The sequence below is a fragment of the Kryptolebias marmoratus genome, linkage group LG12 (assembly GCF_001649575.2).
Source record: "Kryptolebias marmoratus isolate JLee-2015 linkage group LG12, ASM164957v2, whole genome shotgun sequence".
NCBI lineage: Eukaryota > Metazoa > Chordata > Actinopteri > Cyprinodontiformes > Rivulidae > Kryptolebias > Kryptolebias marmoratus.
In genome coordinates this window covers 5,337,340-5,364,772 of record NC_051441.1, presented here as the reverse complement: position 1 = coordinate 5,364,772, position 27,433 = coordinate 5,337,340, and the positions used below count along the sequence as shown (strand labels likewise).

At 39.0% G+C, this 27,433-nt stretch overlaps 2 protein-coding genes across 3 annotated transcripts in view; both read left to right on the top strand.

Annotated features, from left to right (window-relative positions):
• si:ch211-210g13.5 (inactive phospholipase C-like protein 2) overlaps positions 1-22,214 on the top strand; it is a 77,413-nt gene extending 55,199 nt beyond the window's left edge. Inside the window, exons 3-6 of the mRNA XM_017429468.3 lie at positions 825-1,028; positions 5,448-5,523; positions 13,340-13,449; positions 20,205-22,214. Of these exons, the coding sequence (XP_017284957.1) occupies positions 825-1,028; positions 5,448-5,523; positions 13,340-13,449; positions 20,205-20,639 (825 nt within the window). The 3' untranslated portion in view covers positions 20,640-22,214. The remainder of the gene's footprint in view (positions 1-824; positions 1,029-5,447; positions 5,524-13,339; positions 13,450-20,204) is intronic.
• Positions 22,215-23,413: 1,199 nt separating this feature from the next.
• hcrt (hypocretin (orexin) neuropeptide precursor) lies at positions 23,414-26,718 on the top strand. 2 transcript variants are annotated; one of them, XM_025008872.2, is made up of 3 exons: positions 23,414-23,465; positions 24,541-24,868; positions 25,883-26,718. In XM_025008872.2, exons 2-3 carry the CDS (start codon positions 24,785-24,787, stop codon positions 26,192-26,194), a joined length of 396 nt encoding a protein of 131 aa, XP_024864640.1. In that variant the 5' UTR covers positions 23,414-23,465; positions 24,541-24,784; the 3' UTR covers positions 26,195-26,718. The 2 variants fall into 2 exon arrangements, with proteins under 2 accessions (XP_024864640.1, XP_017284949.1); XM_017429460.3 differs by having other exon boundaries at positions 23,419-23,465; positions 24,715-24,868.
• Positions 26,719-27,433: the final 715 nt, after the last annotated feature.

Below are 27,433 nucleotides of genomic sequence, written 5' to 3'. Positions count from 1 at the left end.
TGGTCAGACAGAAGTATTAGTTTCCCCTCCTTAAGCTTTCTCTCTCAAGGTCATCTTCAAATTGAGACTGCAGTTATTTTTTTTATTATTCCATTAGATCTCAGTTTACAAAGTGTAGTATCTCTGCAGGAATGTGCCTTTGTTAGATGCACCAGAAATTATGTAGTGGGTTTCAATGTGACACAAATACACTGCAGTAACCGTGTGTGAGGGCAAAATAATGCTTCATTATAAAGGTTTATATTAACTGACTTGTGTTCAACTTGTTGTTCAACATTTGGTTTTAGGGTATACTAGAGCAATGATTCCCAAAGTTTGGTTCGGAACCGCAATGTGGGTCACTTAACACCAAGTAGGGGTCCTTAGATAACCTCCAAATATCAAATTACAATTAAAAACCCAGTTTTTATGATATATTTACACCATAATTGTTACAGGGAATTGAAATACAAGTCATTTAATGATTTAAATAATAGCAAAATGGATGCTAAGACTGTTTGTGTTGTCATTATGCCCTTATTTTAATAGAATTAGTAGCACTTTTGGATATTTAAACAGCCAACAGATGGGGTCACACACCTTTGTCAGTGTTATTTTATGGGTTGGAAGCTGAATAGTTTGGGAACCACTGTACTAGAGCATCTTAAAATTAGTAAAGAGTTTAGTTTTGTGCAATAAAATTGACACACATGTATATTCTGCGGATCACTGTGTAATTATTCAATAAAGCATATGCTACTTTAAAATGGATTTAATTTGACCAGAATAGCTTATTTGCTTGTTAATATCCCAGTCTCTGTTCTGACTTTGTGCTCTCTTCCCAGAATGCCATGGTGTCCTTTAAAGAGCTCTGTGGCTTGACCCCTGCAGCCAACATGAAGCAGTGTATCCTAACTGTATCCTCCTGGCTGATGAACAGCGAGCGATCGCTGAAGGTTACAGTGGACCTGAGCGAGACGTACCCCACCATGGAAGCTCAGGGTCCAGTGCCGGAGCTTCTGCGAAAAGTCCTGAACGCTTATGACATGGTAAACTATCAACACGCACAGGAACGAGTGCACTGGAAACAGATTTCTTATTAGCTCTGTTCAGACATGTTGCTAATCCGTTTCAGGTGGTCACATTTGTGCTAAATTGTGTACCCCAAAACATTTTTTTTGGTTAGATGTAAATTACACACGCCTCTGCTGTATGAAGGTCTGCTGATGTTTCTGTAAAAATGACAATACATTTAGACTTCTAAACTATATTATTATTTTGATATTATTACAGTTCAGAACCATTTGAGTCACATTTTTGTAGAGTTATCTCCTGATAAGCTTAACGACGTAACAGCTGCGATATAAGGCACATATACGATGATTAGTGACTTCACAGAGCTCAGTGTCGGAGCGAAGACTCAAGATTTTAACTGGAAAAATCCATGCTGCTCCAACAGCTGTCAGCTGTTCTCTATACAGCTTCCCTGTGAATTTAACATCAGCTCTGTGTTTAATTAGGTGAGTATAAAGTGACATAATGCTGACACAGCACATTATAAGATACAGTGACCACAGCAGGTCCAAAAACAATCAGAACAAATATTAAACTATAGAAAAACTCACCTCTGCAGCAGCCTGTGATCCACTTTAATTAATAATATCCCAACAAAACAAACATCTTTAGTTTCGAAGGTGTTTTCAGTACGCATTGAGGCAGTTCAGACCTGTATGAAAACATTTTTAATGGCAAGTCTGAACAACCTCATTGATACAGGTGCATTTCATGGCACGCAAGGCATTACAGCTCTTTATTTTATTTTTGCACAGTACATTATGTTACATGAATTATCCCCTCGAAGCCTTTTACTCTTGCTACTGCAAAGCAACTACTGCTGGAACTGGTGAAGATAAAAATATAGAGTAAGCAAAAGACATTAGGCTATTTGAAAAATATTATCTGTTGTGGATAAATTGAAACTTGAGAGAGTAAGGTTTAGCTCCATTACTTTGTCATTTTGCAAAAGGAAAACATGGTGAGAACTTTCACTAAAATAATAAAGAGCATAAGTTACAACATCTGTCAAGGTTTTGGCTGATTTTTTGCAATCTGTGCAAACGGCAGGTTGTACAACAGGAAGTGCAGCAGGAAAGTGTCTTCAAGCACGTGTGTTTCTGTACAAATGAACAGAACTTAAATGTTACAGAAACTTCAACAAACACTTAAAAGTAAAGAAGATATGATGAAATTCTGCAGGTTTGCATACAAAGAATGCACTTCCTACACACCAAGGTCCAGTTTCATTCCTGCTGTGTAGCTGTGATATTTTCTCAGATGCAGTTCCTACTGTTTAGGAGTGTAACACATCTCAAGCATAGGTATAAATGGAAACTCTGCTACATGCGTCAGAACTAAAGCTGTCCTTGACTTTTGTCGTCATGCCTTGTTTTCGTGCCACAGTAAGAGAAGCTGTATCACAAACTGCATCTGAATCTTGTCTTTATTTCACTCCTGCATTGTACAGCCATACATTTGACTGATATGTGTACATATTTCAGTCCGCAGACTTCCACACAGACCAGACAGCTTCACTTCAGCTTGTATTTTAATGTAAACACACCTCAGTGCGTGCTTCTCTCTGCGTGGTGTGCCATATGTTGACACTGCTTCATGTTGTAGATGAATGATGTGTACACTGCCATGCATGATTTGTAAAGCTCCAAAAACCCTGCCTGCCACCTTGCTTTTTCGGGCTTACTCCAGCTTGTCCAGTGTGTGCTTTTAATTTTACTGCAAGGCAAAAATAATTGCCAGTCATTCTAAATTATCCCACAATATCAGCTTGGCAAAACCCCCATGTGAGACTGAAGCACGTGCTCAGGTAAAACTTTAGGATGAAGCTCTGTCCTTGAAAATTGTTTTACTCTTGAATAGGATGAACAAAATTCCAAACAAATAAATGCAAATACTTAAAGGCAGCTCCCACTGCGTTGATGTGAGACATTCTGGTTATAGTTTGTGTTGTCAAACTAACTTTACTTTATGTTTTAAAATCGGATAAATAATTTTTCCCTCATTACATAAATGCCAAATTGCAAAGCATTCGATTCAAACATTCACTCAGCTGGACAGATTTTCCAAACCTACTAGCAGTAATTGACCTGTCAAACTGTCGAAATGCAGCTACTTATTGCACAAATGCACATGTTCCTCTTCATCTTGCCTCCTCTCCTCGAAAACCACTGTATTTTTCACAGTTTGACGCTTGAACGGTCCAAAGGGGGCTGGGAAGGCTCTGAAATTAGTTATCATCTGCAGTTTCTACTCCCAGATTCCTTATTTTTAAGGCTTGATGGGAGCTGGTGGAGTGAGTCATTTTGGTAGGTTGCAGCATTCGTGCTGCTTACGACAGTCTTACGCACATTTCCACATAGAATATGCTGCTGGCTTTTATTATTTTATGGGGTTTAGAGGGTATTTGAACACAGCCACACAGGTTATGCTGTTCAACATTTGTTACTTTTGTAATAAAAATAGGAAGAATTGGTTTTAAAAAAGCAAAAATCACATGACAAACAAGGAAATATACTCTAAAATCTTCCACCCTGCAGCAACCTATGACTGGTTCTCAGTTTATTTCTCAGCACTTAACAATAGTTTTCTATCTTCTATTACAATCTACAGATTTTAAAGCTGAAACATTAGGATTAAATAAATCAGAGGTTGTTTGCATTTTAGCAGCATATGGTCTTGTCTCAATGCTTCATGTTTGATGCTGGGGTCGTGGCAGCTGACTGTTTGTGTCCTGCTGTCACACTCTCTGCTCAAAAACAGAGGGCCATGTGTGTGTATGGGGGTGGGGGTGTCCATGTGCATGTGTGTGAGGCTTATTATGGTAAGCTGGCTTCATGGCTGCCAACGCCAGGCTATTCACTGCAGAATATCAGTGTGAAGTCTGTGTTCTCAGTAACACACATGCAAGCCGTTGCCAGCGAATGTCCTGACCCTTCGCTGAACAAAACATCAATGCATCTTTTGTTCATATATATAGGCAAGCTAATCTAGCCGTGTTTTTGTGCACATGCACACAAAAGCGGATTGATCTCCTTACATTTTATGTACATTCTGCACACATAATTTTGTAGGTTTATTATTTATTGAGAGAAAAACTAAATCTGAAGACGGGAGAGAACTTGTTTTGCTGTTTTTTGATTTTTAGCTATTGTTTTGCTACATTTAGCTTCTAGTTACAGTTTTGCTATCTTTATCTTTTAGCTACAAGTTTCACTAATTTTGGATTTTAGCTACGGTTTTGCTAATTTTAGCTCTGTTCAGTTTGTTTTGACTTCAGCGGTTTAATTTTGGCTTCATTCTACACATTTCGGCAGCCATTCAGCCATTTTTTTTTCTACTTTCAGATTCTGCTTCTCTTGGGATCAGATTAAACTCCAGGTTGTAGAAATAGTTTTATGAACACATGCGGTGGTACTGACAGTCACAGTTTGGGAATTGGAGATTTGCAAAAGTTGCATTCAAATCAGTTTTCATCAGAGGAGGATGAGGAGAAAGATGTTTATGTGCACGCACTCACACACGCATGCACACAGCGTGACTGTCGACTTTCTTTCTCCCACAGGAGAGGGAAACTCAATTATCCTCCTCCTTTGTGCTGCAGCTCTTGTCCAACTGCTCCTGATTGGCTCTATTGGATGATGTTTATGCACCACACCAAATATTGTCTCTGTCTGATGTCAAATTTAAAGTGAAAAGATGTTTCTGCCACTTTTAGGTTCTTTGCGGTGTCCATCCACATATGATTTCAGTTATAGTCACTGATAGAATCAGTTCTCTGCTCTTATAAATAGTTTACATGGTGAAACAAGATTAACAGATTACTCAGTAATAAAGATGTGACTATAGTAAATATGTTGTGTGTGCTTTACAAAAATTAATTATCTTAAGAGGCAAATTAAAATAGGACTAAAAGGCATATCCACAGAGGAAATTAAACAATGTATATATTTATAAATCCAGCACTCAAAATGCTTTACAGAAACTTAAAGAAATTAAACAAAATATATTCAGATTTTATTACTTTTTCTTGTGCTGATATGATTATTTATGAGAATTCAAGCTAAAATCTTTAATACCCATCAGTTATTCTGCTAACAGAGATGGTTTATTTGAACAAAGTGTGATTTTTTTTTTTTTTTTTTTTTTTTTTTAAACTAAAAGACTTTCTGATATAAATGCTCTCAGACGCACTCAGAAAACCACAGACATCTATGAACTGTTGTTTGTGCACCAAATTAAATCAAACAATCATTGGATTATTATCTTAATGTGGTTTAATAAGATAAAAACATTAACATGACATCAGCTCAGTCTTATTGTTATGTCTGTGAACACAAAGAGCTCAGTCCATGGTGTGACTTTGAGTCCGACGTGATGTCTTTTTTGTCTTTTAGATGATCCAAACCAGCAAAACCCTGATCGAGTCAGCTGATGTTGTCTACGCCAAACTCACACAAGCACAACACTCAGGTATGCATCTCATCAACAGTATGCTCCAGTTAATCAAATTTCCTTTTATTTCCCTGAAATATCCTTTTTATTACTTTTAGTTATTATTATTTTTAATCTAGAAGCCCTCATTTTAATTGCAGCCAAAGCAAAACAGGGGCTACATCTCAAGGACGGGATTTATCAGACATGAATTCAATTTCCAAACTTTCTGGTATATTTATTTCCTTAGACACATAAAAAAACAACCAAAATGTCCTTCAAAAACACCCGATGCTTTCTGCTCTTCTGTTTTAACATCCAAAGCGAGTCACGTGTGCAAATGCAATTCTGCTGCCTTTTTAAATATTACAATCGTCCTTCTGCCTGAAAGAGAGGGTATGATGTACCTACTCCCACAACATCTCCATCAACAGCGGCGGCTGATGTCGACAGAACAGGCCATCAGCAGTGAGTCAGTGCTGAATAGTTGTGAGCGGTGGGCAGGTGAAAACAATCAGCCGTCCACACAGACAAAGGGCTGCAAGGGAAAGAGGACAGGGAGCGTAAACATCCTTTGAGGGGAAAAGAGAAATGAGTGTGCAGTGAGGGAGGAGGTATTATAAAAGGGAGTGAAAAAGAATGGAATTAGTAGCAATACATCAGTACAGCTTTATTTTAAAGAAAATAGGTGCTCAATGTAAGAAGTAGAGTTTTATTAGACAGGATAAAATTGCCTATGATAAGATCATTATTGGAGAAATAACTTTAAATCAAGGAATTCTCCGCTCATCCTTGCCAGCCTCTTTTACATTCGGCACTAATCTTTTCTCATTTGCTGTGCTTCTCCGCCATGCAGCAGTGCCTCTGCTGAAGAACTCCTCAAATGGGGGAACATAGCTTGAATACTGACGTCTTCATTTTGCTCCTGCCTCACATTCCAGCGCTCCAGACAACCAAAGAATTAAGTGACATTAAAGGCCAAGCGTTCCTTGAAGAAATCTCCCGCCGCCTTCCATGCTAGGTTTAGATCAAGATCATCATATGTTGAGAAATGACAGAAACCTTGAAAATAACTCCAGGTGCAACCACATGCAATACCGCAAGATGTCACACTTGAATGACTCAAAGCTACAACCAAATTTTTGTGAAATATATCGAAAATTGAGCTCATTCTAACCTAATATCCTGACACAAATAAGCCATTTTAAGCCTCACGTGCCCAGCTTTCCGCCCCGGTGTCTCACACAGGGGGAGGCATACACTTGACTCTATCCAACAGAACAAGCTAACCTGATATTCATGCTGTGTAATTACCCCGGGATGGAGGTTGGACTGCGCCGTCTCTCCTGGCTCCAGGGTTCCCAGCCCAGAGCTGGAAGCATGTTCAAAGGCGCCGACATCAGAGTCAAGCAGATCTTAAAGCTCACACAGTCGCAGCCGTTTCTGCACCTCTGCACATGAGGTTAAAACTGTTGTCAGATGAAAGCCCTGTAAGAGCTACCATAAGATGCTGATTTAGCATTCACACGATTGTTTTCCATGTTTTTGATTTTATTTTTTGTATTCTAATTACTTCTTTATACTTTGTGCTACAATCATATCACAAAACGTTCAGCTCAATCAGGAGATGGGTGCTACGAGTTTTGTTTTTTGTAACTTTTAACCCATAGAAATACACTAAGATTTCTCCAGGTTCTTCAAAACATTTTTATGTTTTTAGCTATTGTGCTGCGACTTTTAGTTTTTAAATAGCATTTTTGCTTTTTTTAGGTTTTAGCTTCTGTTTTCTTCCTTTTTAGGCAGCATTTTCCTCCTTTTAGCTGTTAGCTAGTCATTCATCCCTCAGCATTCACTCTGCATTCACACAGAAATGCTGTTTCTCTTTTTAACCTTGCATTTTTTATGGCAGTCGTGCTCTTTTGAAACACCTGAATATATATTTCAATCCGCTTCAAAGGTTCAAACGTGAACACACTTTCCTCAAGTTTCACGAACATAATCTCTATGATCTAACTGAGGTGAAAATATAAGTTTCTAAATTTGGAGCTTTGGGGTTTTTTCATGTAAGTGAGAAGAATGATCCTCTGAGACAAATTGGTCGCAGAGGCAGCCCTGAGGCGCCTCAGCTGCATGCCAAACATAGCACTTACCCCATCACCCACTCTCAATGTGGCGCCCCAGAACTAACACACATCCCTCAAATCAAACTGTTACAATTTCCAAACATTATGTCTATTTTGCATCACCTCGATCTCCACCTATCAGTGCTTCCGGGCGTTTGTTGTGATTTTGATAGCAGAATAATGGAAGGCAGAAACAGCAGAAATATCTGCCTTCACTCAGGTGTAATGTGGCATTACAGCAGGCTGACAGAGAAACAGATGCCCTACAACTATTTACCAAATTCCTGCATTTTGTTCTTACTTTTTTATGTATTTTCTTTGATGTATGACACCAGCTGTGGGTCACATCCTAATCCTTTAAAATCAAAATTGAGGAAATAACCCAAAACATCAGACTGCCTTTTTTTCTCGTATGCCTGAAGGATTCTTGGTACAATATGCAACAAGCTATTTTTCAGCACCTACTTCTTTCCTTTTTTTTTATTTTTATTTTTCTCTACATCTTTTGCAATCTAACTATTGGACTCCTGCGTACTTATAGCTATTTTAGCCATTCAAGAGATGGGTGCTATGACTTTCAGTGTTTATCGTTGTGCTGCAAATACCAACTTGTATTAATAAACTAATTACTCACAGATCTGAGCACTTCTGTCCCACTGCGACACTCAACATGCTCCTTGTCCTCTCGCTTTGCTTCCTGCCTCGTCACGCTTATAAATAAACCTATATGGCAGCATTTCTTTATTAAGTTTAGCCTAATAAGGAAAAGCATTTTAATTGCATCAGTGATTTTAAAGAGCTGTTGTAGGGCTGCAGTAACGCTCATTTCAAAGCTTTTCTGAGCCGTTCTTAAACTTTACTGGTATATAACACTCAAAATGTAATAGAATTGCTTAAAAGAAGCATTTTTTTAAGTTTATAATTACCGTAACCAGATCTAATGAGATGCAAAACAGATTCTCCTTCCTTCCTGTGTTCATCTTAAATTGGTTTTGTTCCCTTTTTTGACATCTGTGTCTTATTTAGCTTGTGTTTATGATCATTTGTCAGCCTCTCGAGCAGAAAAGCCACAGAAAACGTCACGTTTAACCCAACTTAGCATCTTTCCAATGGCTTGGAAAGCATGAGTGTGCCTTTGATAGATTGACAAGCCCTGCAGAAGCCATATAATGCAAATGTACAGAGTGACAACATGAACACAGAAAGGGAATCTGTGAGAGGCATGTAAACATATATTTGCATGCAATTGAAGGTTTTGTCCCTATGATCATTCAAGAAGCCAGAGGTATAATTTTGGTGCAGCGGATGTGTGAGAAGTGGGGAAAGGTGCTATTAGAGGACAAGCTGTCAGTATCAGAGACAATGTGGGATGGGGCAGGATTTGTGATTTTGTCCGCGTCGTCAAAGCTTAATTTAAAGCCTGTGATTGGACCTGACACTTTTTGCCCTTGGCACTGAAAGTGTTCTCTGCTCATCAGCTAAAAGCCCCAATCACAACCGTGGCTGTGATCTAAAACAAGAGAGTCGTGCTAAACTCTTACCTCCTGAATTTCCATTTAAATCCGAGCAACAAGCAAGGCCTGAACCAACAACACGGAAAGCTTTTGTGTTTCTGCAGTTCTTGCTGCTCTACAGCACCTCCTGTTTTCTTCCTGTGTTCAGTTTATGCACAGTCATTGTTGCAGCTAATCAGTTTAATTTGGGCACTGAAGCTTATGTGTTGATGAGGATGGAGAGGTGCTAGATGATTCCCCTTGGGCCTTATTGGTGGCTCGCCATCATACACACAGATAATGGGCAACCAGGAAAACAGCTGGGATGCACACTCTGGCACCTCCAGATGCTACCTCTGTGCTTTTGTGTGCGCTGGTCTTTGTGTCTGTGCAAATATCGGATGTCTGTGTGTGTTTGAGGGGGGGTGGCTTACACTTCTCCATAATGACTGCTAATTTATTAGGTTTGAAGAGGCTTCACTTATGAAATGATTTATTTAGGTAGTTTTTCTTGAAAAAGCCTTATGTCTTCAGCACACACGTTATCTACAATATGTGGTTGGTAATCATTCTATAATGTTCTCTTACAGGCTGAAATTTATTTGGATTTCTAATTTGATTAAAGAAATAATTCTCGAAAAATACTCCAAGATACTGAACTTAAATGGGGGATAGAAATAGAGCATAATTAGTTAAATGTGATCCACCTGTGAGCAGTTTAATGTTGTAATAGCCCACCAGAGTACAGGAGTCCAGTACCTCTAAGTAGGACTGTCTACCACTAAGCAAGAGACATCATGAAGACCAAGGAATTCTCCACACAGGTCAGATGCAAAGCTGTGAAGAAGTATAGATCAGTGTTGGTTGAAAAACAAAATATCCTAAACTCTGAACACCCCACAGTGCTTCATTAAATCCATTATTAGGAAACGGAAAGAAAACACCACTAAGCAAACCTGCCAGGAAAGGATCATCCAAAACTCATGGACTGGGTAATCAGAGAAACATCCGGAAGGCCAAAGATAGTCCTGATGGAGCTGAGCAGCTCGTCTGCAGTGATGGAGGATCTGTCCACAGGACCACTGACAGCTGCACAGAGCTGGGCTTCTAGGAAAAGAGGCAGAAAAACACCTTGATATAAAAGAAAAAATGTTTGGAATCACTTCTCCAAACATGTGGAAGAAGTTGCTGTAACCAGATGAGACTCAAACCTCAAAGACATCATGCTGACAATGCCATCTCTACAGTAGAGCACGGTGGTGGCATCGTCATGCTGTGGAAATGTTTTTTCATCCGCAGGGTTCAGTTTCCAGCAGAACAACGAGCCTAAATTCTCTGCTGAAGCAACACCTCAGTGGTTTAAGGAGGACCAGGTAAATGTCCTGGAATGAGACATTTAACTGGTCACAAGTAGATAAATACAGATAAATCTAAACATGGACTCGAGCTTTGCAGACAAGTCCTTCCTTTGACATTTTAGGTCAGTTTTAGTCATGTTTAATCAATGTTTTATTGTGTTTACTGATGCCTCTTTCTATGCAGAGACACTGAACACTAACTCCTAGATATCCAAGGATAAAGAAGTTTCCTTTCCTCTGTTGTCTTTAGTCTTATGCCGTCATTGTTTTCCCAGCTCAGAAAAATCCCTCTCTCTGTTTACAGCGATGACACTCTGCGTGAGCTCTGAAGTGTGCATGGATTGAGATAAATTGATCAAACGCTAATCCGACACAGCTGTGAATTTTCCTCTCACCATCTTTCCCATTTTATGTTTTATTATTTATTTTTGTCTCTTCGTGTTTAAAGATTCTGCTTGAATTTATTATTTATTACCTTTTTTCCAAATTAATCCCGGGTCTTTTCGATTTCATTAAACAAAGGTGCAATACTAAGCCTGTAACCTTCTCTGTTTTATGGAGAGGATATATGCTAACCTTATTCTGCAGTTGTGTGGGTACTCGGAAGAGATGTTCTCCCTCCTTTCTCCCACTCAGACTCATCTTTCTCTTCCTGTTTCTACTAGAGAAGCAAAATCTAAAACCCCGTCTCTCCAGAGTGTGCCACAGGGCCACATTTTGTTTATTAGCTTAAATTTCAGAGTTAAAGTGACAGTAAGGAACAGCAATCGTGTTACTGTTGTGGGAAGACGGGGCTTAATAATTGCCAGATTAAATACTTGAAGAAGTTGTATTTGTACAAACTGCCAGCAGCAATTTCATCTCTTGTTCAGCTCTGTGTCTGCCATTTTCCTTTTGGCTTGTGACTTCACACTTCCTTTGCTCAGCTGTGCACAGGCAGCAGCCAATTAACTACACCAGATTATAAGATCAAATCAGTCTTAATCCCTGTTAATGTAACTTTCAGGCTCTGAAACTGTTATTCTCTAGTTTATCATTCGTGGTAAGAATGTTGAACAAGAGCAGTCTGAAATACTGTAAGAGCAAAAACCTTTTTATACGTCATAACTCTTTGTGCACACCCGTATGAATGCATAAAGGATGTAAACATAGAACAACATAAAGGTTTCATGTAGTGACAGATAATAAGAAAATCTTCCTCACTGTTAAAGCACAACATTTAACTGCTGATTGCAAATGGAGTTTTAAATAATAAACACTCATTATTTATTATTGAATAGCTTAAATACCTGCATGTTTCTTCTCTGCTCTTTAGGACGAGTGGAGTTGATATTTAAAACTATAAAAAGAAGCAAGCTTCCTGGTGGTTTATTATACTTCTTTTGATGACAGACAAGGTGCAGTTGTCTGCTTAGCAGTTACTGCAAAGAGTTGGAAAAAAAATGACTTAAAGAAAAGAATTATAGCCTGCTGGATTTCTTTAATGTCTGCGCTGTAAATCAAACCTAAACTGGCATAAGGTCATCTTTCAGTGACAGACTGTCAGCAGGCAGAGATTTACAGGTTTAGGAGGAGTTTGTTCCTAAACCCTCCAGGGGATTAGTGATGGTCTGCTTCGGCCAAAATAATTCCTGACCTGCTCGGAGGTTAATTAGCTTTCAATGTGCCACTTCACTTTACGCTCATAAGCAGTGCTGGATGTTACAGAGCAGAGATGCTCAAACTTTATATTCTAAAGTGCAGATTTGATTTCTAGATAAAGTCAGAGGTGTGAAACAAACAAGCAGTAAGCAAATACTTTGAAATAAAACTGCTTACAATCTTTAAAAAAAATGTCTCCGTTTGTCTACAGTTGTTTAGTTGTGACCTTAAACTGCTCTAACTTTTAGTGTGCACTGGAGTTTTATTAGAAATCTTCACTTAAATGTGATTAAGTTAATTACTTTTCATGTCTCAAAAAATGCTTTTGTCAACAAGATACAGAAACATCAAAATGATTGAGGAGGAAGTTATAAATGCCCTAAAACTGTTCAAATATAGAGTAACTTAGTGTGAAAAATGGCATCGTCTGCCTTCAAACAGCTGCTTAAACCTCTGGACAAAATATGTTGATAAATTACCACTATATGAGCTTTTTACCACATTTATTGCTGAGAATGCAGACTCACACGGATATGTAGTGAGAACAAAAATACATTCAGATTTCTCCATCCACTCATCTTTGAAAATCCAGTTTTCTAAGTCTACCTTTTTTTTTATTTACACCTTTCGATGATTCCGTAGCGACGTGATGTATAGTAACACCTTCTTTTCTGCTGCCTTAGTTTCTGATAATGACACAGACAGAAGCCAAAGCTGCAAACCTGCTTCCGTTTCTATGGTCCACAAAATAATGTCCACATCCTAGAATACAGTTTTGCAATCCATACAAAAAAAAAACAACTGTGATTTTCAGAAACTGGCCGCTCAAAACGTGTTCGTACGGCTCGCTGGTTGCAAACAATCAGAATTAATTCAGACCCCGATAGAAAATTCTCCTTTTTTCTCACAATTCTGAGTCGCCAACTCGTCCGCTCAGTTCGACACCACCTAAATGAACGCAGGCTCGCTCCATCCACTTGGAACTCGCTTTACTTAAGTCAATAGAAGACTTAACAAGACAAGACTAATTTAGTTATTCCTGAACTCGCACATAAAAAGCTTAAAGCGAGTGGCTGCCCTTCATGTCTCCATTCTTAAAAGTAGTTGCACTTTTTTCAGCATCATTTGTAAAGGATTAATTCATTTTATTTTGAAAATAATATCCCTCAAGATGGACTGTAACATCCTCCCATGTTGGTATCATTGTTTCTGTTTTGTTTTCGCTCATCCGTCTGTTCAGGTCTGGACTTCCATGAAGACCTGCATCGGATTGGGGCGAAGGAGGGTCTGAAGGGCCGTAAGCTTCAGAAGGCCATGGAGAGCTACGCTTGGAACATCACTGTGCTGAAGGTGAGCAAACCTCGCCTCCTACAAGACCTCCAACACAACTAAATCCTCCTTGACTATATGCTAACCCAATTTATCTAAATTATAGATATGAGCACTGATTGATATGCACCTCAGAGATTGTTTGAAGACTTTAACCAGCTGGATAAGCAATCCCAGACACTGTAGCTGAGATTTAACCTCATGATGTCTTACTGAAAGCTTCTTGGGCTAATTGTGTTTCTCTCTTCTCTAATCCCTAAATCTCTTAAGTAATTAACGTTTATTCCAAGTGTTGTTTCATTTATTTGCTCGTGTATCTATCTTGACAAGACTTGATAGGATTGTTCACACTTGTTGGAAGATGCACAACTGCACACAATTAGTTAGCTCAAGGCCCCAAAGCCTTAAAGATGATGCTGAGAGGAAGGCACTTTTGTCTCTGCCTGCCCTGTGACACGAGAGATTAAGCAGCTCAATTCTCATCTCATGAATGCTGGTGGTGCACAGCTGACTTGGCTAAATACAGACAGAGGAGACAGGATGTTATCTGCTTTATTTACTACAAACGGAAGAAGATCTGATGGTTCAGCCTTGAGTGTTAGATTATTGGAGTCTCAAGACCATTTTCTTTAACTAACAATTACTATTACGGTAGTTTATTTTGTCTATTTGTTAAAAAGATGCATTACATTTACAATACCACAGTATTTACATTACATGATTTTATGCTGGCAAGATTTTTAGAGCACCTAGTTATTTTCAGTTTTCTCGAAGTTAGCTTATTTTTTATTTAGTTGGGTTTTTCCACCTTGTCTTGATCTAATATGAGAAGGGATGAAGTCAGAGCCATTTTTGTCAAACCTTGTAAATGATGTTATGCATGATCTCATGCAACATTGTTAGCTCACATGAGATATTTTAGCACTCAAGAGTAAGTGTTAAAATTGACTTTCAACTACTACCACACCAAATTTTGGCTCAATATCTGTAAGACTGGTTGAGTTACAGCTATTTTTGTGTTTTCTCTGGTTAAATAGCTGTGGCAGCCATCTTAAATTGATTTGACTCCCAAAGTTGATCAGTTGTGGATGTACTTTAAATAATTACTTCCTACAAGTTTAATTAAGATCCATCCAGTGGTTTTTGAGATATTTTGCTAATGCTACAGATAAATAAATAAAAAGAAACTGAAAAAACAATATCGCCTTTGGCGGAAGGCAAAAATAAATATTTAAAGGCAATCTGGGTGTCAGGGGGTGGGACTATGGCGGTGAACCCAGAACGCAGACTCATCTTAATCCACAAAAACTAATTTATTAAAATAAAACTCTAACAAAACAAAAGGCTGATGAGGCAGCAAAAACTAACAATAACAAAATCCAAAACTAGATGAAAGGCAAGACATGGCATGGCAAAGAGCAGACAAAGCGGAATGATCCAGTGAGTAGTGGTTCTTAAAGACAGAGGATAATGAGGAAAATGGACACAGGTGAGTGAGAATAATTACAAGCAGGTGGAGATGGGCGTGGCAGACCTAACAGGAAAAGTACTGGGGAGGTGGAGAGTGACAGGGCATGAACAGGAAAAACTAAACTGAAACAAGACAATAATCAAAAACAACAAACTGAAAATACCAAACTATGACACTGGGAGCTTCAAGTTTAAAGAAAAATATATATAAAGTCCAGAGTTTAAAAAACAACTCATTCAAATCAACCCTTCTGAACCTCACTCCCTAAACCGTCCAACTCCTCTCATCCCTGTTTGGCTTTCAAACTGCGAACTTCCCTCTTTCACCGCTTCCCCGTCTCATTTATTCAACGCGCCGTGCTCTCAACAGAAAGGCATCTTGGCATGCACATAACTCTTCCTCCTCGTTTTCCCCCATCTTTCATTTGTAATCTCTGCATCATACTGAACATTTGGTGAAAGGCTGGTGCCTGTTTTGCCAAGCCTGGCAGTCATGTCTTGTTATTTCACCTGTCAGCCTCTCCACATTCTCAGTAGGCAGTGAGGCATTATACTGTGCTATGAAAAACTACTGGCCCCTTACACATTTCTGTTTTGGCTTATTCTGTTGCTCTTACGTTTTAAATCCTCAAACAAATTTTAATATCAGACAGCAATAACTAGAATAAATACAAAAGGCAATTTAAGATGATTTCACTTATTAATAAGGGGAAAAAGCTGGCCCTGTATAAAAAAACAATTAATCCACTCCCCCCTTGTTATCGTCAATTAATTGTGATTTCTTTGAAAGCTGAGTTCAGTTTCACCAGCCACATCCAGGCCTGATTACAGCCAGAGCTGCAGAATTAAGAAAACATGGAACAGTAGTGAACCCTCCCAAGAGAGGTCAGCCAACCAAAATTACTCTCCAAGCTCATCAACGATTCATTCAGGAGGTTCTAGAGCAGGGGTGTCAAACTCCAGGCCTTGGGGCTCCGCCGTCCTGGAAGTTTTAGGTTTTTCTGCTCCAACACACCTGATTCAAACGGTTTAATCACCTCCTCACCAAATCATCAAGTTCTACAGAAAAACATCCACAAGTCGTCCATTTCAACCAGGTGTTTTAAAGCAAGAAACATGTCTAAAACACGCAGGAGAGCGGCCCCCGAGGAACAGAGTTCGACACACGTGTCCTAGAGGAACCCAGAACAACATCTAAAGCCCTCCAGGCCTCACTAACCTCAGTTCCAAAGTTCATGATTCAGCATTAAGAAAGAGACAAAGACTAACAGTCCAGCACAGCAGAGGTGATGGTCTTGGGCTGCCTTGTTCGTTTTAAATGATAAAACCATGAATTCTGCTCTGAAAATCCTGAAGGAGAGTGTCCGGCCATCAGTTTGTGACCTTAATTCATCTATTCTGCAGCAAATATTCCTCCACAGTCATGTGATTAAATCATCACCAGATATTATAAATGCTTGATTGCAAGTTTGCCAAGTTTGGTCCAACTAGTTATGAGGTTTAGAGGACGATTACTTCTTCACATAGGGCCAGGGTGGTTTGAATAGGTTTTTTTTTCTTAATAAATGAAATCATAATTTAAAAAACTGCATTTTGTATTTAATCATGTTATCTTTGTCTGATAGTAACATTTGTTTAATGACCTGTAAATGTGACAAAAACCAAAAACAGAAGAAATCTGAAAGGAGGTGAATCGTTTTTTTTCTTTAGCACAGCAGCTTGATGGAGGCAGGGACGAAGAAGGGGAGGATGACGAAGTGGGGAACTGCCCTTTTTTTCTGTCTTGTTTTTTTTCACACGCACACGCACACACACACACCAACACACACTTCAACTGTACTTTGACAGTGACAGGAAGATCAGAGCTGTCACTGTGAACGATGCGTTTTGCACATTTCTGTCACTCGTTGCACCTCTCTGTCAAAAGAAAAGCAGAAAGAGCAGCTTTGAAGCAAATGTCAAACCTACTGAAGTTCTTTTTAAAAATAATTAAAGCTTCATAGAAATTATGCGTCTTGTCTTGAGTGTCAAATCACTCTCAACTGTAATTTGTACTGTAATTAAAAATTCTCTGAGGCATGCATATTTAATCAACTCTTTGCTAAAGTAGTTCAGAATTTTTTTGCCTTCCATTACAATTTTGACCCCCTTTTTTAAGCATATCTTTTCATCGCTTATGCTGCTTTACTTTGAAGCAACACATTGTACTGTAGATATATTTATCTCCCACCCCTGATAGCGAAGTGGCAATGATGTTATTGCTGGTATCTGTGTGTTCGTGTGTGTTCGTTTGTCTGTACTGTTATCAAAGTATCTCATAAACCACAGCATGGCTTTTATTGAAACTTTCAGAAAGTGGATGTTCGTCTGCAGCTGACTAACTAACCCAAGTCAAGATGGCCCGCTAATCTAATTTAGCAAATACAAATACTTTACAGATTTTTACAGATACTAACCTAAAATCTTACGCATTAGTAGTATTTACAACACGTACTCCAAGCAGATCATGCAAGATATTGCATGAGATTGCACAGCGGGGTTGTTTTTTTAATGTTTGACAAAAATGGCTATATAACTTCATCATTTCTCAAAATAAAATGATCTCAGTCTAAAGGATTGGAATATGCATTTCTTCAGTGAATGCTAAATCTTAAATTTTACACAGGAAGTTACCAGTTTTGCTCCCACACGTCTCCAAAACAAACTTTAAATAATACGCAGTAAATCCAAGTTATTTGAAATTTGCCTGATTAAGCAAGAACAATGGGCTGGAATTTAATGAGGATGTTGTGGTGGGATTAGGTGTCCAGCTTTGTTTTGCTTTAGCCCCCCGTGGATCGCTTTTGGCCAGCTGTACGAGTGAATGCATCTCCGACAAGTAGGCTTTGCTTGTTGCAGCACAGGACCAGCTTCTTGCTTTCTTATTTTATGCCTGGTGAGTCATGACTTACATAATTTCAGCTTTTTTTTTTCCCTTCTCAAACATATGACTTATTCATGCTGCTGGTTTCTGTGCTGAATTGGTTTGGGTAAAAGGCCACTTGCAGCAGATAAGCATCACCTAGGAGTAGAACGTCAGGCTTTGGGGAGCAGGTTAGCACCTTTACTCTTCCTGCAGCATGTCAGACTGCTGTGTCTGTCGAGCGTACAATGGGAACTTCATCCCTTTCACCGTTTACCTGTCATTGTTGCGCACGGCAGGTAAGCCTGTGTCGCTTCACGGGGATATTAGTCCAACAAGCTGTCAGAGTGGGTCTGATAGAAGGAGGCTTAGGGAGGTAATATTTGCAGAAGCAAAGATGTGACGGCACTTCTTTGTTAGCTTGGCCTCTTTGGAGAAGAAAACATTGTTGAGAACTTAAAGATTTTGGTTTCTAAGGGAAAGAAATGTGGAGATAGTTTCACAAAGCATATTTTAAACCTGAACTGCTTTCTATTTCCTAAATAAAGGTCCACCATTCCTTAAAGGAAATCATATTACCTGCCTCCTTTCATGCCAGAGTGCTAAATTTAAATCGTCTTGTGTTGAGAAAGGACAGAGTTCCTCATAAATGGCCTCATGTGATATTTTGAGATCTCACGAGATGTGTTAGAGCTCAGTGTACATCATGAAGATGATACTCCACTACTACCACATTACGTTTTAGCTCGATATCTGTAAAATTGACAGAGTTATAGCCATGTTTGTGTTGGCTAATGACAATTGACTGCAGTGTCCATCTTAAACTGAGTTGTTTCCAAAAGGTAATCAGTTGTCAATAAACATACATTGATTACTTTCTGAGAGTTTTCTTAAACTCCATCCTCTGGTTCATGATGCAGACAAACAAATACTCACAGACATGGGCAAAAACATTATCACCCTGGCTTTGCCTTTGGCAGTGGGGGATAATAATATACATATGTCTTCCACACAGCAGCAGTATCCTGTAGAGAAAACTTCACCACATTTCCACATGGCAGAGACAGCATTCTCAGGCTGGCAGGCGGCGAATGGCCCCAGATTTACTTAACAGTGCTGAAAACACAGGATGCCTGTTCTGACCGCTTCCTCCTCATATGGCTGGGATTCATCTCTGGGGTGCTCAAATAAAGAGCAGTAACATTATCACCATATGACAGCACAGTTCATCAGCAGAGATGAGCTGTACGAAAGGCTGGCAGCCGTCCAAAACCACCTCACTGGACTTATACTGCCCCCTTCTGCACAGTGTTTGTTAGTGCATGAAAAATAGTTTTAACTATTGTATTATCCAAGCGATTCAAAGGTGTTCATTCTTATATGAATAATTTAAAAGCAAGCAATCAAGCTGTTTCTTTTTTTTTCTGCATCATAAATTAATTTTAAAATGTTTAGGAAGCAATAGAAAAACAAAATGAACAACTTGTTTAAATACAATGAAATAACTTTAAAATTCTATCTAGTAAAAAAAAACTATGTGCACAGTTTTATTGTATGTGTGAAGTGTGACTGTACTGTTTGTCTGCTCAACATAAATACTCTTGATTAGGGTGGGGGGTATGTGTGTGTAATGGTCCTTTGGAGGAGGTAATGATCCTGATTGCTTCAGGAAATAAACTGTTCCTCAGTCGTAATGTTTATCATTTCCTTAAGACGTGTTTATTTGATCAAGAAAATGTCATTTTAAGATTATAAAATCAATTTTATCAAAACAAACCAGTCAGAGAGCCTACAATCTTATTTAATGCAGAGTGACTATGAGTTGACACAGCATTTTAGGAGCATATTGGCAATGCTTTTTCCTTTTTTATTGCATTTTTTGTTAAAATTTGGCGTGAATGCTGAGTGCTGAATGACATTAGCTGAATCGAATTTGCTGACGAAACTGAACCTGAGCTGTTAAAACTAAAAGAAACATAACACTAGCTAAAAGTACGAGAATCAGAACACTACCTACAAGCTGAAAGGAGCAAAACGCTAGCTTAAAGCCAAAAGTAGCAAAAAGACTAGCTAAAAATTAAGAGTATGAAAAGAAGACAAAAATAGAGTGTGTATGCCCAAACAGATTCCAAAGAAAACAATGTTTCTGAAGGAACTGAAACAGTTTGGACGTATTTCAGTGGGGAAAATGTTTGTAAATAAAGTTTTTATTTTGTTTATTTATAATTAGTCATAAAAGCCAACAGCTGTAGCACCCATCCCCTGAATGTGCTGAACGTTCTGATATATGAATTTGATTAAAAAAACAAAAAACAAACATATGGAAGATTTAAAAAACAGGAAAACAATATTGTGAATGCTGAATCAGCTCTATTTCTAAATGTTTTTTTTGTCTCACTCTCAGGGCCAGGCCGACTTGCTGAAGCACGCGAAGAGTGAAGCGCTGGACACTTTGCGTCAGATCCACTGTGCAGCTCAGTCCTGTGGCCTCAGTAAAAACGGAGCAGCTTCTCCACAGCTTCAGCATCACTCTCACCACCAGCCGCCACAAGTACAGCAACAGCAACAGCCTCAGGCCAAGCCCCACTCACAGCCCCTGCCGCTCCACCAGCCCCAAACCACACCTCAGGTTTATTTCCACCCTCACCCACAGCAATACCCCCTGCCACAAACTCTCCCTCCCGCCCGAACGGTTTTAAAACCGCCGGCCTACCCCCAGCCCCCGCCCTTGCCCCAGAATCAGTTCCAGAGCCAGCAGCAGAGGGCAGCAGGCCCCCTCGACACCGTCCCCGAGAGGGAAAAAGAGATGGTCGGGGAGAATCCTGCGGCTTCCTGCTGACTGGCAGCCTGTGCCCACAGAGAGTCCCACCCAAAGAGAGACACGGAGGAGAGCGGCGTGGGAGAAAACCAGGAGCATAGCAAGGAAGGAGAGGTGGAGGATGTTACAGAGAGAGCGAGAGAGATGCTGACGGCGAGAAAGACTCGTCGTGCTAGAAGCGAGACGAGAGTTTAAGGGGAGGTCAGAGAATTAGAAAGAGAAAGAAGTAACAATTCAGTCATGCATTTCTTAGCAGGATGTTTGATTTAGAGCAATCTTCCATTTCAAGCAGACAGTTGACATATTCTTGTCTTCTTTCTTCCAAAAACTAAAAGCGTAACCGTTGGAAACAAAGTTCAGACGTGTGTTTCTGGTTAGGAATGCATACTGATGACGTACAGTGCTGTGAAAAAGTATTCAGCCCCTGAAAGAAGATTTCTTATCCATTTGACTTTTTTTTGTCACACTTACATGTTTCAGATCATCAAAGAAATGTTAATATTAGACAAAATGACTAAATACAGAATGCAGTTTTTAAATCCAAACCAACCTGTTCCTATGTGAAAAAGTGATATACCCCCCTGAATTTAACAAATGGTTGGGCCAAACCTGGTGGCAACAAATGGGCCGAAGGTCACAAACTGATGGCCGGACATTCTCCTTCAGGATTTTCTGGTAAAGAACAGAATTCATAGTTTCAACAATTACGGGAAGCAAGGCAGCCCTATACCAGCATACTTCCTCCACTGTGTTGGACTGTTGGTCTCCTTCTTATTGGTTCATTCATGAACTCTGACCTTAACTGAGGCAAGTGAGGCCTGCAGGTTTTTTGGATCTTGTTCTGGGTTCTTTTGGGACCTCCTGGATGAGCTCCTGTAGTAACTTTGGTCGGCTGACCTTTCCTGAGAAGGTTCACCTCTGTTCCGTGTTTTCTCCATTTGTGGATAACCACTCTATTTCAGTGGGTTTTTTTTTAATTCTACAGGTCTGGCATTAAACAGGCGTGGGTGTGGCAAATTAAATTGAACTGAGCTTTCCAAAATAAAACTACAAAATCAAGGGGGTCAATGACTTTTCACAAAAAGAGTCAGGTTGGTTTGGATAGCTTTTTACTCAGAGATGACGTTCAGGTGGAAATATGAGAGTGAATCTGCTGCTAAAAGTGAACGAAAAGAGAAAAAACAAGTAAGAGAACTGTCAAGAATAAATATCTGGATCAAGCAGGGTGGTGCGGTGCTGCTTATAAGTTACCTGCTGGTTTTGATTAGGCCAGATGAGGGTTTGCCCAGATCTAGAATCTTGTCATTTCTGGTACTTTGTGTACACCTTCTACAGCTTGAACCATTGTAGTGCTGTACACCTGATTTCAGCCTTGACGTTGTTGATTAATTTTTAGTTTTTTTCAGCTATTTCCATAGATAAACAAATGCATGTAATAGTTGGCATCCTGTCACAAATTTTGCTTACAATGTGTTTGTTTATTAAACAGGCACATTAACTATTGATATGACAAAAATAATGTGCAGATTTAAGATTTTTTTTTCTTTATTACTTTGCATTTACGTGTTACCAAAAAAAAAAGAACAGAAGTAAAATCAGAAGAAATCTGTTAGGTAGCGAATACTTTTTCCTGGCACTGTCGGTATCCCCGTCTCTCTCTGGCCAATGCTAGTAACATTCTGCTTCACAGTGTATGTACATTTGCTCTGTGGGTACAGGCTTTACCTCACTTTGGCGTCTTTATGCCACAAATATGCCTTTTCATTTCAGAGACACCTCGGCATGTCTTTGAGCTTTTTATTTCTACATATTTGCACTCCTTTGTCACCATTTACGGAAAAAAATGCGAAACGCGAACCCTAACTCCCTTTTCTGACGATGAGGATGTCGCTTTAATTTGAAAGTGCACAAATCAGAGCAGCTCTGCTAGGCTCGGCACTGTAGGACACACAAGACCTTTTCAGCACAAACCAAGGAGCTCTAGAGCTAATAGAGAAAACAACCCAAAGCTGTTCATTCGCATATTCTCTGCTGCTGTCCACCTCCACCGGGCCTGGCACTTCTCCAGGTTCATTCATTAGGATTTAACCATCCCTGGACCCCACAGGGTCTCATTGTCTCCTCCCCGGGGGGGCTGTGTTTATGATGTTATGTAAGTTGCAGTTTTTGGTCCCCCAGGGTGGAGCTAACCTATCCTTAAGTGGTGGAGCTCAGCAATCAGCCACAACTAGAATATCTGACCCCCGCCTGTTATTGGTGAAAGGGTCAAACCCAACAATGGTACTGCTGTTAATACAAAGTGACCATAGATGTAAAGTGTATGTAAAATGTACGAAGGGAACATATATTAATGATTGATATTCTAATTGTTGTAAGTTTTATTCTTTTTTTTTTTAAACATTACTTGCACATCTGCAGTCATTTGACACCTGTTGTTCTGTGGATCAGATCAAGATGACCAGTGGGGCCGGGAGGGGGGGATTAACGGGTTAGGGTCAACACAAGGGTCAACCAATGACCTGACAGATGTTTCACTTCAAAGTAAGTGTGTGGAATCTGTAAGAGCTCCATTAAAACTGGCTTCATTGTTTATCCTGTCTCCTCTTGTTCATTTATCCTCTACAACAAGGGTCTCAAATCCTTGTCCTCGAGGGCCACCATCCTGTAGGTTTTCCTTGTTCCTCTGCTCCAACACACCTGATTCAGTGGTTAAATCACCTCTTCATGTTCTGCAGAAGCCTGTTAATCACCCATTGATTCAGATCAGGTGTGTTGGAGCAGAGAAACAAGTAAACCTGCAGGATAGTGGCCCTCGAGGACCAGGATTGGAGACCGCTGCTCTACAAGGTAGAAAAAGGGAATATAGAGTATTCAAATGAATTATGAAGAGCTCTTAAATAAGTTTGTAGGTTTGAAATTCATTATCACCCACTACAATAATATCCAAATGTCACATGGACTGAAATCGGCCTTATCAAACCTAACCAAATGGCTTTAACGGAGTCAATTTTTTCAGATTTTGATCTAAAGTGTGGTGTGACAGTAGCTGAGAGTCGTCCTCAACCCATTCTCTGACCAGCATCACATTTGGCAAGATCTCATGAGATCACACATAACATCCTTTACAAAGTTTGACTAAAACCGTCATGTTGTGTCGTGTCAGGGCTGCACGGTGGTGCAGTGGTTGGAGTAGGTCACAGGGGCGCCTCCCAGCCTGGGGCCTGGCTGGCTTTAAAATGCAACATCCCAAGATTCATAAAAAACAAACATGGTGACCTTTATTAACAAACTCAGCAAACTCTTTAGAATATATATTGAAAGCAGACTTCACGATCAATAAAGCTTTTCAAAAGCTTTATTGATCGTTTTTTAAGCGCTCTGCTGCACAGTTTTATTACTCATCTAAAATTATTTCCTTTTCAATTTAGGCCTTTTATTCTGTTATGAAGGAGTTCCTCTATTTAAAGTAGTGCTTCCTGTTGTCCAAAAGATGGCAACAAACATTAGCTAAATGGCTGGGAGGATGATGGAGGAAAAATCATTCCAATCAGGAACTGCTTTTAAGTTACTGTCTTGATATTTTTATATAAAATTGTTAATTATTTATATTTTATAATGCTAAAAGTTACTTGACCACTTGAACACTTGAATTCTTAGCTTTTTTAGCTACAATAGACCTTAAATGTTTAGAATATTTTCAGCTGTGTGCCAAAAATACAACATAATTCTTCAAGCTACAATAAAAGCAGAAATCTTGTTGATGTCACTATGATACCTGTTGCATAAAAACAGCCCATATGACCTCATTAGCATGGCCTTCAAAGAGCTTGTCATTTGAAATTAGATGGGGTTTTTTTTGTGTATTTGGATCATATTATGAATTTTCCACTCACAGTAATGGAATGTCTTAATAATGCTTTAGTTTGCCGCCACAAAGACATAGCTGCAGTTTGTTTCTGGTCCACGGAGATGCCTCGGAGATGATCTACAACAGGAATCTAATTAATGTTCAGCAAACTTCAAATGAGCAAACATCAGAAACTAGAGAATTAGTGGGGGTTTTTTTGCCTCATGATTGGGCCTGAATGACGTCCAGAGGACTGACGATGTGGACAAACAGAACAATATAAAAGACACTTCGTCTCCTGAGGAGAGGAGAAGATCAGATGACTCCTCTTCGTAAAAGCCTGAAGATGACGTGGAACCACACCGACATCCAGAGAGCCGCTGGGATGGACACGTTTCACAGGGTAAGATGGCTCAGGACTCTTATTATTCTAAAAAGGTCATAGATTTACAATTTTATAGACCGCAAATACCATTTGATGCTTAAATATTTACAGTTTAATTAGACTTTTATTACACTACATAACTGACACTTAAAGTTTCAGAAGGAAATTATTAATCAAAACATATCATATCATAACATATATAGTTTTAAAGACAAATAGCTTTTTGTTTATAGGATCATATGTATAATCATCGGAACGTTTTAAAATATTTATTCAGTCATAGACATTAAAAGATATGTTCATTAGTTCCACACAGTTCTCAAAACTTGTAATACTTTTATTTAACTGCAATATGCACTTTATTGACTGCTTTTATCTATTATCAGACTTATGTACTTTAACTTGAGAATGAAACCTTGTGTCTCAGTGATATTCCCTGAATAAAGATGAAATTAATTTTAAAAGAAAAAGAAATTTTACCTAAAATTTGTCATTTAAAATCTTAATTATTTGTCTTTGATTAGTTTTTTTTTGGCCAGTGTGCATTTCATCTCCCTTTGTGACAATTAAACAGTAAAATTAAACAACAGATGATTATTTTTTTTACCAAAAAGCTAGTAAAATTAGTTCTGGCTGTGTAACTAAAATGTTGCACGCTTTAAGCAGTAAAAAAGTTACAAAAAAAAGTAATTTAGATAAATGAGAATGTTTGTTTTTAGATATGTTATAAGCTTAGGGACTCAACTTTTTTTATATCCTTTCTGCATGAATAAATGAATAAATGCATTCCATTCCAACTAATGGTTGTAGTAATACTGAATAACTAATATTTGTGTTCATACTAATTAATCATATTGTCATGCAAGAAAGAGTTTTCTGCATGTTTCAACAAATTTTAGAGTTAAGCGCTCTTCTGTGAATATATATGTATGCATTTGTAGTTGCATATTAAAAAATGCAGATAAAAGTTATTTTTTGTAGATTTTTAGGCTTTAATGTCATGTTCTAAAGCTAATCTCCCTCCCTGAACAGAAAGCCTTGGTGTTTTTGTTGATGCTGCTGCTGTCCCAGCTGGAGTGTGATGCTCAGAGTGTGTCTGAGTGCTGCAGACAGCCGCCTCGCTCCTGTCGCCTCCACGCCTTGCTGTGTCGGTCTGGCAGCAGGAGCATGGGGGGGACCGTGGTAGAAGACGCTGCTGCTGGGATCCTCACTCTGGGTAAACGGAACGAGGATGAGTATCGCCTGCAGAGCCGGCTGCACCAGCTGCTTCATGGCTCCAGGAACCAGGCAGCAGGGATCCTAACGATGGGGAGAAGGACCTCGGAGACGGCTGGAGAGCAGTAACTGGACTGGTCAAAAAACAACCATCATCACAATCTTTTGTTTAAAACTAAATATCTTGGACATTTGTAGAAAAATTACATAGTTTTGTGGAGTGTAACTGTAAAAATGCACATTTTTCTATTATCATTTAAAGATAATCTTATGATTTTAAGCTTTAAATGTTTAGGAAGAAGAAGAAGTTTAAGAAATATGTATAAAAGACTTTGTGATGTAATTAAAAAAAACTGAGAACATGGCTTTGATTATTCATGTGTGTGTTTGATTGTGGTAAGAGCAAATTTCTTTGTTTTCTTCAGAAAAATCGAAGAATATAAGCATCTGGCAAACATCAGCCAAATAATAGTGACTCATCTGGAGGTAAAGCCAACTTTGCAATAATTAAAGAAAATCAGTTTATGTATATCAAAGCTGATTGACTAAATCAGTATCTCTAAATTCAAAGAAACACAGCACACTTGGAAAGAAAGACCAGGTTAGAAAATAAAGCATTGCTCGTGTGTAAGTAGTTGCTTCTCTAGGTAAGAAAATCCTCTGGAATGACCTTTATCTTTCTTCCTTTTTCATGAACACATGCAAATTGTAAAGAAATTATATGTGAGAATGTAGAATAAAGAAGATGTTGTGTTTTTATGAGGAGGTCAGTGTGTTTCTGTGCATCTGTATGGTTACAGTTTGTGTGTGAAGGTGTGCACTGATGTAAAGTTTAAGGTGACCTGAACTGCAGGTTATTCTTCAAGCAAATAAATAAAACCTTAGATGTAAATAAATTGTAAAATGCCTGACACACAGAAAGAGAACGGATCACTGTTGGGCATTTTCCAGTTTCATGTTTTGTCTCCATGAACCAATGTATGAGCAAATGAAAGGAAATAATTTCCATAAAGACCCCAGAAAAGACTCAGTGTATCTCCACAGCAACAAGCAGAGGCTGGAGCTCAGTTACGTTGTCTTGCAGTACTGCAGAAGCAAGTTTCACACTGGAAAAGTGATCGGTAATTTAAAGCAAAGCATCCTACTGTATATACCTCTCATGGAAGGCGTGGAGAGTGAGAAAGCAGGAGCAGAGATGGGAGAATGAAAGTAATTTCTGATAATTTGTCTGGGGAGTGAAAAGTAGGAGGATGAGAGAGAGAGAGAGAGAGAGAGAGGAGACAGGAGATGTGTAATGAATTCACAGCATGTGGAAAGGAGGAATGGTTCGTGCTCTTCAGAGAGGGAGGGGACTCGGGGATGGCAGGG

Excerpts from the sequence above, each read along its gene's own strand:
- hcrt (XM_025008872.2), top strand. The coding sequence starts at position 24,785 with ATGACTCCTCTTCGTAAAAGCCTGAAGATGACGTGGAACCACACCGAC. Across the intron at positions 24,869-25,882 it reads GGATGGACACGTTTCACAGG|AAAGCCTTGGTGTTTTTGTT; the intron begins GTAAGATGGCTC and ends CTCCCTGAACAG.